General features: G+C 36.0%; 1 protein-coding gene across 1 annotated transcript in view; it reads left to right on the top strand.

Annotated features, from left to right (window-relative positions):
• The window catches only part of RSBN1 (round spermatid basic protein 1), a 47,812-nt gene that overhangs the window by 6,239 nt on the left and 27,320 nt on the right, over positions 1–14,253 (top strand). Inside the window, exon 2 of the mRNA XM_032421170.1 lies at positions 5,562–6,235. Coding sequence (XP_032277061.1) covers positions 5,562–6,235 — 674 coding nt within the window. The remainder of the gene's footprint in view (positions 1–5,561; positions 6,236–14,253) is intronic.

The following is a 14,253-nucleotide window of genomic DNA, read 5'->3' on the forward strand; positions in this document are numbered from 1 at the left end:
TCAGAGTTGATAGAGAAGGCAGAAAGGAAGAGTGTAGTCTAATAGTGTATGGGAAGAGTTTGAGTTTTGGAATCAGACAAGGTGAGCGTTTGAATCTTGGTTCTCACCTGCTTGTTTTGTGGCCTACAATAAGTAACATATCTTATTTCAAGCTGTTTTCTTCTCTATAAAATTGACTTATGTATCTACTTCACTGGTTTGTTTGAGAATTAAAATGAGATAGCATGTATGATACCAAGTAGACCCTTGGTGAATAATTTTCTTCCCTCTTTCAGAGATTTTTGTCCTTTTTATGGGCATACTACATTGTATTCTAGGTCAGTAATTTCTGTCTCTAGTTTTGATATCTCAGAGTTACTGCCAATAATTTCAAGGAATGTATTAAATATTATTGTGAAAATGATAATAAAGATGGTGAGCACTTATTGTGTGTTCAGTACTGTGATGAGGCCCTTATGTTTATTGTCTTATTTAACCCTTACTATAGCTCTGTGAGATAGATACTAGAATTAACATTAAGATGAGAAAATGGAAGTTTAAAGAGATTAGTGAGTGTTCCCAGAGACCCTACGCAGTAAGTAGTAGGGCTGGGACATTAAGCTAGGTCTCTCTAACTGTAAAGCACCTACTCCTATAGCACTCTCTACTGCCTCTACAATCCAACTATTTTGGGGTAATAGTAGTTAACATGTATTGAGTATTTGTTATATTCTAGGACTATTTTAAGTACTTTATGTGCTCTGTTTCATTTACTCTCCTCACTGATTTTATGAGGAGGTGCTGTTACTTTCCCCCATTTTATCAATGAGGAACAAGGTACAAAGAAATTAAGTTGCAAAAGGTAATATTCTGGGAGGAAGTACAAGGACAGGGATTCGAATTCAGCCAGCCACTCTTAAACACCATGATATGGAGGGATGAGGGGTAAAGTAAGGTAGTGTTATAAACATACAGTGACCTTTTTAGTCAGGTTTTTATATGGGACGGGAAAGATACCCAATAAGTCTAAAAAATTTATTTTCAGGAAGCAACTTTAGCCCTTTTCTTTATTATGATTAATAAAATATAAAACATTGTACTTGCTTTGAAAATGTGTATCCACCATGATTTTTAAGAATTGAGGGTATTACATTTCTTTCAGTTCTAAGTTATGATTCAAGTGTGAGAATGGTGATATGAATTTAAGTTTTGTGATAGAAAAAGCTAATTTTTTTGCATTAATGAGAACTTTCAATAGTGACATAAATAAATGATGCTATTTGATAGTTGATAATATTAGCACTTAGGAGGATTTTATTTTATTTTAGTTTCGGGTGTAGAATTTAGTGATTCATCACTTACATAGAACACCCAGTGCTCATCACAAGTACCCTCCTTAATACCCATCACCCATTTAGCCCATCCCCCACCCATTTCCCTCCCTCAAACCTCAGTTTGTTCTCTGTCATTAAATCTCTTATGGTTTGCTTCCTTCTCTGTCTTTTTTTTCCCCTTCCCATATGTTCATCTCTTTTGTTTTCCTAAATTCCACACATGAATGAAATCATATGGTATTTGTCTTTCCCTGATTGATTTACTTCACTTAGCATAATACACTCTGGCTCCATCCATAGTTGCAAGTGGCAAAATTTCATTCTTTTTGATGGCTGAGTAATATTCCCTGGTGTGTGTGTGCGTGTGTGTGTATACATATACCACATTTCCTTTATCCATTCATGACTCAATGGACACAGACTCTTATGAGGATTTTATTAATAGTGTCATGCATTAATTTAGTTACAGTTAGAATGACCCCCTTTTTTTTTTTAAGACAGCAATTTGTTTCTCAGATAAATGTATCTTCCTCTGTAGACTTACATACTTCTCTTTATGTTTGCTCTCACAGTTTGATATGTGAAAGCTTTCCTTAATCACAAATAATAGAGTGGTTTGGCTTTTTTTCTGTAAAAGAACTGATGTCAATAAATTTTAGCTTTTGTGCTGTAGGGAAATACTCAAAATGTTACTTCCTGAATATGTTCTCTGTTGGAAAGCTAAGTCAACCAGGAATGGAAAGATTGTGAAAACTTTAGACGTTTTTTTTTGTTTTTTTGTGTTTTTTTTTGAGATATAATTGACATATAACATTGTGTAAGGTGTACAGCATGCTGATTTGATACATTTATATTGCAAAGACATTGACTTCTAATTAGTGTTTTTAATTCAAGGCAAGGCAACCTTGATATTCTCATAGTGCAACAGGGCCAACTTACTGTAATAACCTTTAACAACTTTGTATATGTATGCCATTTTCAATTAGTTGTCATCACAGTAATTCAGAGGTAAATTTTGTTTATTCATTGAAATTCATTAGCTGGTATGACACAAGTAGTCTAAAATTTCTCTATAAACAAAGGTGAGCTTTCCATATTCAGCCTTAGTTAAGAATCAAAATTTGAAAAACAGGATTAATGAGATAGATTGACATTTATTTCATATTTTAAACTTTTATCATGTTGAAATATGAGATTACAATCAATTTAAGGTCCTTTTCATTTCCTTGTACGATGTTTTTTTTGATGGGCCCGTGTTCGATGATTTGAGTGGTTCTCATATAAATGAGTTTGGAATAAAACCCACAGAGACTTGGCCATGTTAGAAAAACCATTGGTAAGCTGATAGTAATATAGAAAATGTGTTACAATCAAGGCAGCTCCTTGGTGGTGTTAATTTCAGTGGCAGATCTAGGTCACAATTCATCTTCTGCATACCAAATACCTCCTCTGAAGCTTAAAATAACAGATCTATTCAGAGATAGTTTCTTTTCTTTCTTTTTTTTTTTCTCTGTGAAATTGCTAAAACATTTAGCAGAGGGTAATTAGATGACTTTTTAAAAATTGGACTAACCTTTGTATTTAATGGCATTAACATTTAGTTGCTTGGGAGAATTGCCTAAATTATCGATTTTTAATGTGGGAAAAGCATTTAGATTAATTTTATTTGGTAAGAAATATAAATGACTGTTACTATAAGTGTTTTAACAAAATCTCAAAGATTTAGGTGTATACAGAATAAAAGATGGACTGCTTTTTCTGTCTTGCCAATTTAAGCAGTCTGATTACATGTATATTTTGCTATATGATCTCAGTTTAATTATAAGTGATGTTTGCAAATGAAGGGTTTTCTTTTTGTTTAAAAACAGATATTAAACAGAATGAAAGTCATTTGGTATCTATACACTTTGAAGTCTCTGACTTTTAAATATTTTCTTTAGAAGTTTTTCGTAACTTGCAATATTTGGTGATTTGAAATGATTTTGTATAGAGTACTGCAACTATCATATTTGCATATTATACCAAGTAAATTATTTACTGTAAATTTTATTGAATTTGTTCTTCCCAGCTGTAGTCATAGGATCAATTGGAGTATCTGTCTTAACACTGAATTACTTGAATCATGTCAGAAATTCTATTGTTGGGGGGCACCTGCGTGGCTCAGATGGTTAAGTGTCTGCCTTCGGCTCAGGTCATGATCCCAGGGTCCTGGGATCGAGCCCCACATCGGGCTCCCTGCTTGGCGGGGAGTCTGCTTCTCCCTCTCCCTCTGCCTCTCCCCCTGCTCATGCTCTCTCTCTCTCTGTATCTCTCTGTCTCAAATGAATAAATAAAAAATCTTTAAAAAAAAAAAAATTCTATTGTTGGGTGGACAAATTCTATATAGTAAATACCACATCGAACTTGAAAGGTTGGTCAGGACTATACCTGATATTTAATCCTAAAGATTTCTTTTTTTTTTTTTTAAAGATTTTATTTATTTATTTGAGAGAAAGAGAATGAGAGACAGCATGAGAGGGAGGAGGGTCAGAGGGAGAAGCAGACTCCCTGCTGAGCAGGGAGCCCGATGCGGGACTCGATCCCGGGACTCCAGGATCATGACCTGAGCCGAAGGCAGTCGCCTAACCAACTGAGCCACCCAGGCGCCCTAATCCTAAAGATTTCTTGCTAGATATATTTTCAAACTGGTAAATGAACGATGCTGTTCTATTTTGGGTTTGTCAGTCCGTGATAATCTCTTAAAAATTAAAAATAAATTTTTAATTATAGATGTAGTATGTGTTTATTGTAGAAAATTAGAAAATACAGATAAGCAAAAAAGAAAACATCTAGATATTTATAATCCTACCAGCCTAGATAACTACCATTAACACTTTGATGTGTATTTCTTCAGGTACTTTTCTGTGTAATATATGTACAAAACATATGTAGATCAGTCAGACTTTTTCCTCTCTATAGGTCCTTTGCTTCTCCCTGGAATATTTTTCCCTAGAAAACATGCCTGGCTTGTCTTATTATTTAGGAATCAGCCTAAATGTTACCTCCCAAAGGGAAGTTTCCTCAGCATCTAGAGTAGCTTACTGATATTTTGTTTTTCTTGCCAAACTAGATTGTAAAGTCCAAGAGAATGGGAATTATGTCTGTCTTAGCACCATATCCCCCTAGTGCCCAGAAATGTCCCTGGCACTTAGTGGGTACTTAATAAATGTTTGTTTAATATTATAAACATGGGATCAGAGTATATACACATTAGATGCCTTGGAAAGAAAGGTAAGACATATATTTCTGACCTTAGATTGCTTACAGTCTAGAGGAGAGGTAGAAAATTAGATATGTGATAACATAGAATGTGGTAAGTTCTGTGATAGGGGAAGGGGAAGTACAGTGCTAAGGAAGCACAGGGTAGGAATAGCTATCCAAACTGGGTAGGGATGACTTGTTAGAGAATGCTTCCTGGAAGTTTGGCAATGTAAGCATTCTATAACCTTGTAATTCATCATTTCTTTTCATTTATAATATAACTTGTAATGGCTGGGTAGTATTTTGTCAGTATGTAAGTACCAGAGTTTAATCAACATCCTGTTACTTAGGATAGACATTTAAGGGGGGGGGGAGTCCCTAAATAACTGTCATGGATATTTTTGTGTATCTTCAGTTATTTTCTTAGGTAATTTTTACTTGGGAGTGGAATTTCTGGGTCTGATAATTACAAATATCTACAAGGCTTTTGGTGTACATATCCATTTTGGTGGGTGCCAAATTGTCCTCCATGGAATTTGTACCAATTTATACTTCCAACAACAGCATGTGAGAATGCCAAAAAAAGAAAAGTCAATCCAATTTGGTAGGCAAAATGGTGTCTTACAGCTTACTTTGCCTTTGTTTGATTTACCTGTATGTATCATAGCAAAATATGACAAGCTTCAGTTTAGATTTTACAGTGGTTACTGAAGAGATATTCCATACAGTATGGCAGATGTGAAATTACGTGGATATTTCCTTTACTTTTTGTTGCAAGTCGTATTAAATTATATGCTTACATATCCATTGTCTACTTTTTAGCGTAGTTTTCAACCTTGAATATTACCGTATTTTAAGATCTTTGTCTCATTTTATAAACATGTAAGTTGTCATGGCAAATTCAGAGAAACTGAGAATAGGCCATTTAATTTGAGATCAAATACCGTAGGAAGTTTATATGTTGACACTAGGCCTAGCAACTAACTTCTTTTTAATTATTGTGGCCAGAAACACCAGATGAAAATGGTAAAACCCAGAGAGCTGATGATTTTGTCTTGAAGAAAATAAAGAAGAAAAAGAAAAAGAAACACCGAGAAGATATGCGAGGAAGACGCCTTAAAATGTACAATAAGGAAGTACAAACCGTCTGTGCTGGCCTGACCCGCATCAGTAAGGAAATCCTCACCCAAGGACAAATAAATAGCACTTCAGGAGTTAATAAGGAGTCCTTCAGGTATCTGAAAGATGAACAGCTGTGCCGATTAAATTTGGGCATGCAAGAATATCGGGTACCCCAGGGAGTACAAACACCTTTTATGACTCACCAGGAACATTCTATTCGTAGAAATTTCTTAAAAACAGGTACTAAATTTAGCAACTTTATTCATGAGGAACACCAGTCCAATGGTGGTGCACTTGTCCTTCATGCTTACATGGATGAACTCTCATTTTTGTCTCCAATGGAGATGGAGAGATTTTCTGAGGAGTTTCTTGCTTTGACATTCAGTGAAAATGAGAAAAATGCTGCTTACTATGCTTTAGCAATAGTGCATGGAGCGGCTGCTTATCTCCCAGACTTCTTGGACTACTTTGCTTTTAATTTCCCCAACACTCCTGTGAAAATGGAGATTCTGGGCAAGAAAGATATCGAAACAACCACCATTTCAAATTTTCACACTCAGGTAAGATAAAATCATTGTTAAATTGTTTAGTAAATACAGTTTCTTGACAGTATTAACCTCATTCTCTTTCATTTGCACATACCAGCACAGTTTTGATAAAAATTCATGGTGGTAAAGGTGATTCAGATCGTTAGTTTATTGCTCTAATTGAAAAATCTTAATTGCTGGTTCTTTGGGATGTAGCTTGTTACTTGCTTGGTCTAAGAAATACTTAAATACTTTATACATGTTATACATCATTACAAGTCTTTATGGAAAACCAGCTTGAAAACGAATCCAGTCTTTCAGAAATCAGGTACTGTTAGTATAGAGGATGTGATTTTGATCTGGTAGCATCAAGGTAACTTTAGTTAAGACTACTTATGTCATAATAAACACACGAGGGCATTGGCCTGTTTATTTGCCAGGTTTTTGCTGGCTTTGTTTCTTTCAGTAACTTGTTGGCAGTCTATCCCAGAAACATACCCCATTTACGTGACTTGGAAGTGTCACTAGGAAGACCGCCATAGCCTCTGCTCCTTCTGCCTATGCACTGTTGTAGGTGAAGACCTTTTCTAAAGCCTTGCTTGGGCAGCTAGGCTTAAGTCAGCAGGGAAATCTCTCCTTCCTAACCACTGGTTTTTGACCAGACATTTTTTCAATGAGTTATTTTAGGGCACAGAAAGAAGTTAATAACATGTCCTAGTTATTTTCTTACTTCCTTTTCTCATAAGGATTATAAACGTGAATGGTCAGCTATAAGTTGGTATCATAGATATAAATTCAACACAAGTTTAGTGGAGAGTATTTTACTTTTTAGAGATTTATGATTATATAACCTGTTTTTTCAGGTTATCTAATAATTTGCTGCCATTCTTTTCCTTAAGATTTTTTTTTTTTTTTAGGTAAATAGACTGTTGCATAATAAGACTCTCAGCTGCCTGCATTATAGTGGTTTCAAGCCACTTGGATTTATTTGAAACCTCCTCTAACTTGAATCTTTTTAATGATTCTTGCCATCCTTGCCTCCAGTGAGGGGAGTATCCAGTTTAGATTCATGAGCTTCAGAATTTCTCTAATTGAAGTTCTCTCTGCAGTAGAGAGAACAGGAGCAGCCAATCTGGAGAGGTCGCAAGATGGGGCTGCCCAAGACGTTGGAACACGATGTGCAATAAAGGGCTTCGTCTTGGATTTTGGCCTTGTTACCACAATCAGGTACCGAAGTGCTGACTTTTGTAGTAGATTTTCTTTTTTCTTTTACTTTTTTTTTTCTTTTTTTAAGGAGTTTTGCCCTTTGAAGGTTAAGAATCCTATTTTTATAAATATTGCAGAGAAGGGACAGAAAACAGTTTTCCTGATATAGGCCATAATCCCCGTAAGTCCCCATTTAAGAAAGAACGATATTGCTGAGAGCAGAATTAACATGCTTCATCACTTTTTTAGTTTAGAAAATGCAGCAAATTTTCTCTTCTGATTGATAGACCAACAAGCATATCTGAGAAATAAGCCAGAAATACGGGTGAAAAAAAGTCTTGGTTTTATAGTGGTGGCTTTTTAACTTTCATGTTAGTTAGTCTATAGTAGATCAAGCTTATTTGTCAATAGTACCCAATCTAAATAGTTGATAAAAGAAGGTATCTCTAAATATTCCCTGCTGATTTTTGTCCTCCAATTAATTTTTTAAAATGGAGCTGAAATTTAAATGACTGTACCAACAACTTACCTTGAGATTTACTTTGAGATTTATAAAAAAACCTCTTCTTAAGAACATCTGAGATTATTATTATTAAATTAGATATCTTTATGCCTTCAACCAGATGAGAATATTGAGGACTACTGACTAAGTCTTGTGCTGTGGTAATCCTAGAACTTAATTTTATTTATGAATTTTCAGTCGTTGGAGGAGAAGTATGGGGTGGGTATGGAGGTTGAAGTAGTCCGTGAAACTTTAAATTTGCACCTGTCAATATTTGGCAGATGTTAGTATGGAAGCTAACACAATAGTTGACATTTATTTAGCAGTTCATGGTTTATAGAAATATTTTCACATTCATAACTGACTATTTGAAACAACCTATGGTGTAGGTAAGCAATTTTATCTCTGTTTTCCTTTGAAGGAACTGAAGCCTGGAGATGTTCATTGTTATCCAAGTTCATGTAGCTAGTAAGTAGGAAGTCACGGTGCTAACCTAGGCCACCTGAGCAATATGCCTGTCATTTTACCATGCTTCTTTACTTCAGCCATTGGAAAAGAGACCAGTGCTTTTATTTGTCTAACACTGTCATTAGTGAAATTAAAATAATCTTAGTTTAACACAGTATTGAGAAGGCTATTAATTTTTAACAAATACTTTTAGATTGTTGGGAATTAAGTGAATACCTTAAATATTTTGGACTTCTTTGTTTAATGAAGTCTTTTAAAGTTCTGTTAAGCCTGTAAACAAACTGAAGAAACTTTTGTTACCTTGGACAGTTTTTGGAAGTTATTTATAGTTTAAATATGTAGCCATAATAATTATTCGTGACTATTATTTCAAGGTAGTTTATTTAGCAAACACTTATTTTTCATTTATTTTTTAAAGTTTTATTTATTTATTTGAGAGAGAGAGAATGAGTGAGTGAGCATGCAGCAGGGAGGGGCAGAGGAAGAGGGAAAGAGAGTCTGAAGCCGACTCCATGGAGCCCCATGCAGGGCCTGATACCAGGACACTGAGCGACAACCAAGAGCGGGACACTTAAGCGACTGTGCTACCCGGTGCCCCTCAGCAAACCATGTACTGGACATTCTGTTCCTAAAAGGACTAATTGATGAGCTCAGTCTGGTGGAGGAGATGAATAGACCAGCAATTATAATACAATTTGCTAAGTATTCGAATAGAAGTATGCTGCATAGGGAAAGCCGTGTAATAGAGGGAGCACAGTTTGCGGTGTTACCTAACAGACTTGAGGTGATTAGAAAGGGCAGTTTAAAGCATGTGATGCTTGAGTAGAGTCTTAAAAGAAGATTAGTACTTAGCTTAATAAGGGCATTTTAAGCAAAGGAAAAACAGCCTATGCAAACACACAGAGGCATTAGAGAATGTGGTACTTTCAGGGAGCTGCAGCTAGCCTGACATGGCAAGAGTACATGTTGACTGTTGAGGGGTGGTGGGAATTGAGACGAGAGAAAAAAATCAAGATTGTGAAGAGCTTTATATGATGTGCCAAAAGAAAGTTAGTACTTTTTCCTAAAGGTAATGGGGAAATCATTGGTGAATTTTAGTAGGGGAGTACTATCAAGTTATGTTTGCCAAGATTACATAGGAATGTGAAGGGTGAGATTGAGGACGAAAATGAGATTGGAAGCAAGAAGACTGGTTAGATTACTATGGTAACCAAGTCAGAAATGATCCATGTCACAACTGATACACTAGAGAGGAAGGAATGAAATTTGAGAAATAATTAGAAGATGGGATTAATTGCAGTTTGGTGAGGGAGAAGGATAGAGTCTTAAAATATGGTTTGGACAAATGGGCAGATCGTGGTGCTGGTCACAAAGTTAATACAGGGTTGAAAAAGCTGGTTTCTAGGGGTGGAAGGTGTTGATGAAGAGTTCAGTTAGAAATACTTTGTGTTGGAAGTGCCTGTGAAGACTAAAGGTTAGAAACATCTATTACGTAGTTGAATACGTGGATCTAAGACCGGGAGACATGTAGGCTGGAAATGCAGCAGTTGGATTCATTAGCATATAGGTGATCCAGGCACAGCATTAGAGTGGAAAAGAGATGAAGCTAAGAATGGAATCCTGTGATGCACCCACATGTAAGTATGAGGAACGTGGGAAAGATCAAGAAGAAAGGTAGAAGGAAAATTAGGATATGGATTTTCTAGGTTTTAAGAATGATGGAGTAATTAAGTATCACATTCATAGGCGGGGTCAAGTAAGATAAGGGTGGGAAAATGTGAAGTTGCTCAACTAGGAATTTAATTGGAAACCAGTGCTTAAGATGCAAACCATGGCTAAATACTGTTATTTATGGGGCTTTTTTAGAAGCTTACTACTTTCTCTGTGTATGAACGTGGCATTCAGACCCCTGCCCACATCTTCTGAATCAGAATCTGCATTTTAACAAGATTTGCAGGTGATTCATATACACATTAAGGTTTGGGAAGCACTACTTTAGAACTTATCTGCACTAGTTGAAGGAAGGAAAATGTAGGCTTGTTTTGTGCAGGAATAATTATAGCTTCTGTTATTTTTATATTTTTAAATTATTGTGGTGGCAAAGCTAGGATGCGCATAAAGGTGTTTTTTTTTTTTTCTTTCCGTATTTTGTAAAACTCAAATATCCTAACACCAAAGGCGGTAATAAGTTCATGATAAATATCAATTGAAGCACCAAGCTGATCCTCAAATTTGATTACGTTCATCAGTTGATACAGGATAACTTTGTAAAGTTGCGTTTCTAATCTAAAGAACTACATATGTATTAACACATATATATGTATGGTGTTTTTATAATTTTGTAGGATTATTCAGATCTAATTAAGTTTTAAATAATCATTGGCTAAGTAACAATTTTGACTAAAAAGTTTAAGTGTTTGTGGAATCTTTTAGTTGGTTAATGAAGAAAAAAATTAGCGTCCACTTAGAAATATGTTTCTCCCTAAAATATATATATGTTTTAGGAATAAGTATAATTTATGATTTTTTTGCTTAGGTGCTATATCTTGTAATTATAATAGTCTTCCAGCTATCTTACGGACTAACAGGATTTTAGAGTAGGTGGGGGCCATTTCCAACCCTTCATTTTACAGATGAGGAAGGTCACATTTTGGTTATGACCTTCCCCAAGGTTAAATAGTGGCAGATCTTCAAAGAGGAATTATTTTTTCTTCTGTCACTGAGTGGAATTAAATCCTACAGGTGAGGGTTAGCAAGTTTTAATGTGTATATGAAATGCAGATTTTGATTTTATCGGTCTGGGTTTGGGCTTTATAGTCTGCGTTTCTGATCCGTTTTCAGGTGATGCTGATACTGCTGGTCACGAGCCGGCAAGGCTATATGTAAATTCTATACAGGAATTGCAAGCCAAAGCAACATGAAGAAACACTAAAACACTAAAAGTATAGTGAAATTAAATGAGGAGTTGTTTTAAATATTGCCATTGAGATTATTTTCACCTTAGAGCGACTAGGTAATTGAAGGGTGTGTATGGAGAAGAAGGATGTGTATATGTATGTGCTGGCGAGAGAGGCAATTGATTAAAAAAGCCTATCTACCATAATAAGATTTAGTTTTCTTTATCTGACAGATGTGCATATTTTAAGTTCTGCTTAAAAAAAATTCTGTATACATACAATGTTGAAGTCTTTTACTGAGGATCATAGATCTTTAACTTTATTTAGGTGGTGGTGGAAGTTCCTATAAATATTACTTTTATTACTATAAAATGGTAATGTTTTTTGTTCCAGAGAAAATCAGCAAATGTTATTTCTTCATTGTGTGTTGTGGCAAGGCCTAAAATGGGTTTATTAGGTGCTCCTCATCTTTGATCAATATAATTAACATTTTATGGTGAATTGGTGGTACTAATTAAGAGAGTCGAACTAGAAGAGTGCTTTGTAGATGTTAAATAACTGAGAAACTCTTTATGAACTACACATCAGTGTGTTATATAAAAGGAGAAATAAATGTTTTAAGTAGCTGGCTTTATAAAATAAACCAGCATAGGAATGGTAGGTTTGGATCTCTTTTTCCTCTCATTCTAAGTACAGCTTACAATAAACTCACTTTGACTCACACTGCTTTTTCACTGTATGTTTTAAAGTAGGAATGCCTTTCTATTCACAGATCACAAAGTTAAGGAAGATTGCTGGCTAGCTCTTTCCTTTCTGTTTTTTAAACAAGGCGCCTGGGTGGCTCAGTCGTTAAGCGTCTGCCTTCGGCTCAGGTCATGATCCCACGGTCCTGGGATCGAGGGCCGCATCGGGCTCCCTGCTCCGCAGGAAGCCTGCTTCTCCTCTCCCACTCTCCCTGCTTGTGTTCCGTCTCTTGCTGTGTCTCTCTCTGTCAAATAAATAAATAAATAAATAAATAATCAATCAATCTATCTATCTATCTATCTTAAAACAAAAACAAAAACAAAAAAAACCAATCAGGCTTCTTCCTAAAATATGAGTTCTGTAGAATAATTACCCTTCACTCAGTTGCGGGGGGGGGCATGTCCATATAGTGTATTTCTAACTTTGTGTTCTTCTAAGTGTTTTGTGTGTTTGTGTGTGTGTTTTTAAGAATTTCCTTTTTTAGATTAGTTTTAGGTTCATGGCAAAATTGAGGGGAAGGTACAGAGATTTCCCGTATACTCTCTGCCCCCATCTGTGCACAGCCTTCCTCATTATTAACATCCACACCGCCTACCCCCTGCCCACCTTCCCCGTGAGACATTTATTACAGGTGATGAACCTACATTAATTCATCATAATCACCCAAAGTCCATAGTTTACATTATAGTTCACTCTTGGTGGTATACTTCTATGGGTTTGGACTAATGTATAATGACATATATCCATCTTTATGGTAGTACACAGAGTATTTTCGCATCTTAAAAATCCTCTGTGCTCTGCTTCTTCATCCTTTCCTTCCTCTCCCAACCCCTGGCAAACACTGATCTTTTTACTGTCTCCATAGTTTTGCCTTTTCCAGAATGTAAAATAGTTGGAATCAAATAGTATATAGCCTTTTCAGATTGGCTTCTTTCACCTAATAATATGCATTTAAGGCTCTGTGTTTTTTCATGGATTGATAGCTCTTTTTTTTAATAACATTTTGTCTGGATATACTACAGTTATCCATTTACCTACTGAAGGACATCTTGGTTGTTTCCAAGTTTTGGCAGTTATGAATAAAACTGCTATCTTCTAAGTTTTTAACTGACTTATGACTGTCCTTATTAAAAAGTGTATGTATTTGGAGCACAGTTGAGCTTATTTCACTCTTAGCAATTGATACAGGATAACTGAAATTTCTTTTTAAAGATCTTATTTGTGAGAGAGAGAGGGTGCGTGCACAGGAGCGGGGGAGGGGCAGAGGGAGAGAATCTCAAGCGACTCCCTGCTGAGTGCAGAGCCCCACGGGGCTTAATGCCAGGACCCAGAGATCATGACCCAAGCCGAAACCAAGAGTTGGACACTTAACTGACTAAGCCACCCAGGTGCCCCATGAAGTTAAGTTTCTAATCTAAAGAATTATATAACGTACTGACAGAGCAATATGTGGTTTCAAATGCAATGGCTTAAACTTTTATAGATATTATAAGAATTTTTTTAAATCATGCAAAGCTAACCACTATTTTCTTACAGGCATTTTCTCCCTTGATTCCACAATCCTTTTCCTCTCCCCCTTTGCCTTCTGATTTTACTAATGATTGAGTTTTCTCTGGCATTCTGTCTCTTGTTTTCATGGCAGCCTTACTTTTTTCTGTTCTTTAGTCTCACCTCCCTCCAGTCCTCCTAATAACTCCTCTACTCAACTTGTTCTTTGCTTTCGAGTGTCATTTCCAGGCCAGAGTTTTTCAAACTTGCCAGATCCTAAGAATAATCTGAGGTTTCTGGTTCCAAATACATATTTAGAATCTCAGGTTCCTCTCCTGGAAATTATGATTAGGTCTGGAGGGAGACCTGAGATAAATACCTCAGGTGATTCAAATCCTATGATCAGGCAAATTTAAGAAACTTTTGAAAATATATACCATCTAGCATTACTGTGTTTTCCTTCATTTGACCTGTAGATCATCCTTTTAGAATTTCATAGAAATCATAAACCAGGGGCTCTTAGAGATAATCTTGTCTAACCTCTACATAGTACAGATTTTTTGTTTTTTTAAAAATTTTATTTATTTGACAGAGAGAGATGCAGCGGGAGAGAGAACACAAGCGGGGGGGGGGGGGGAGTAGGAGAGGGAGAAGCAGACTTCCTGTGGAGCAGCAGGGAGCCTGATGCGGCGCTTGATCCCCTGGGATCATGACCTGAGCTGAAGGCAGATGCTTAACGACTGAGC

Source organism: Phoca vitulina, unplaced genomic scaffold (genome assembly GCF_004348235.1).
Source record: "Phoca vitulina isolate PV1807 unplaced genomic scaffold, GSC_HSeal_1.0 scaffold2, whole genome shotgun sequence".
Classification (NCBI taxonomy): domain Eukaryota; kingdom Metazoa; phylum Chordata; class Mammalia; order Carnivora; family Phocidae; genus Phoca; species Phoca vitulina.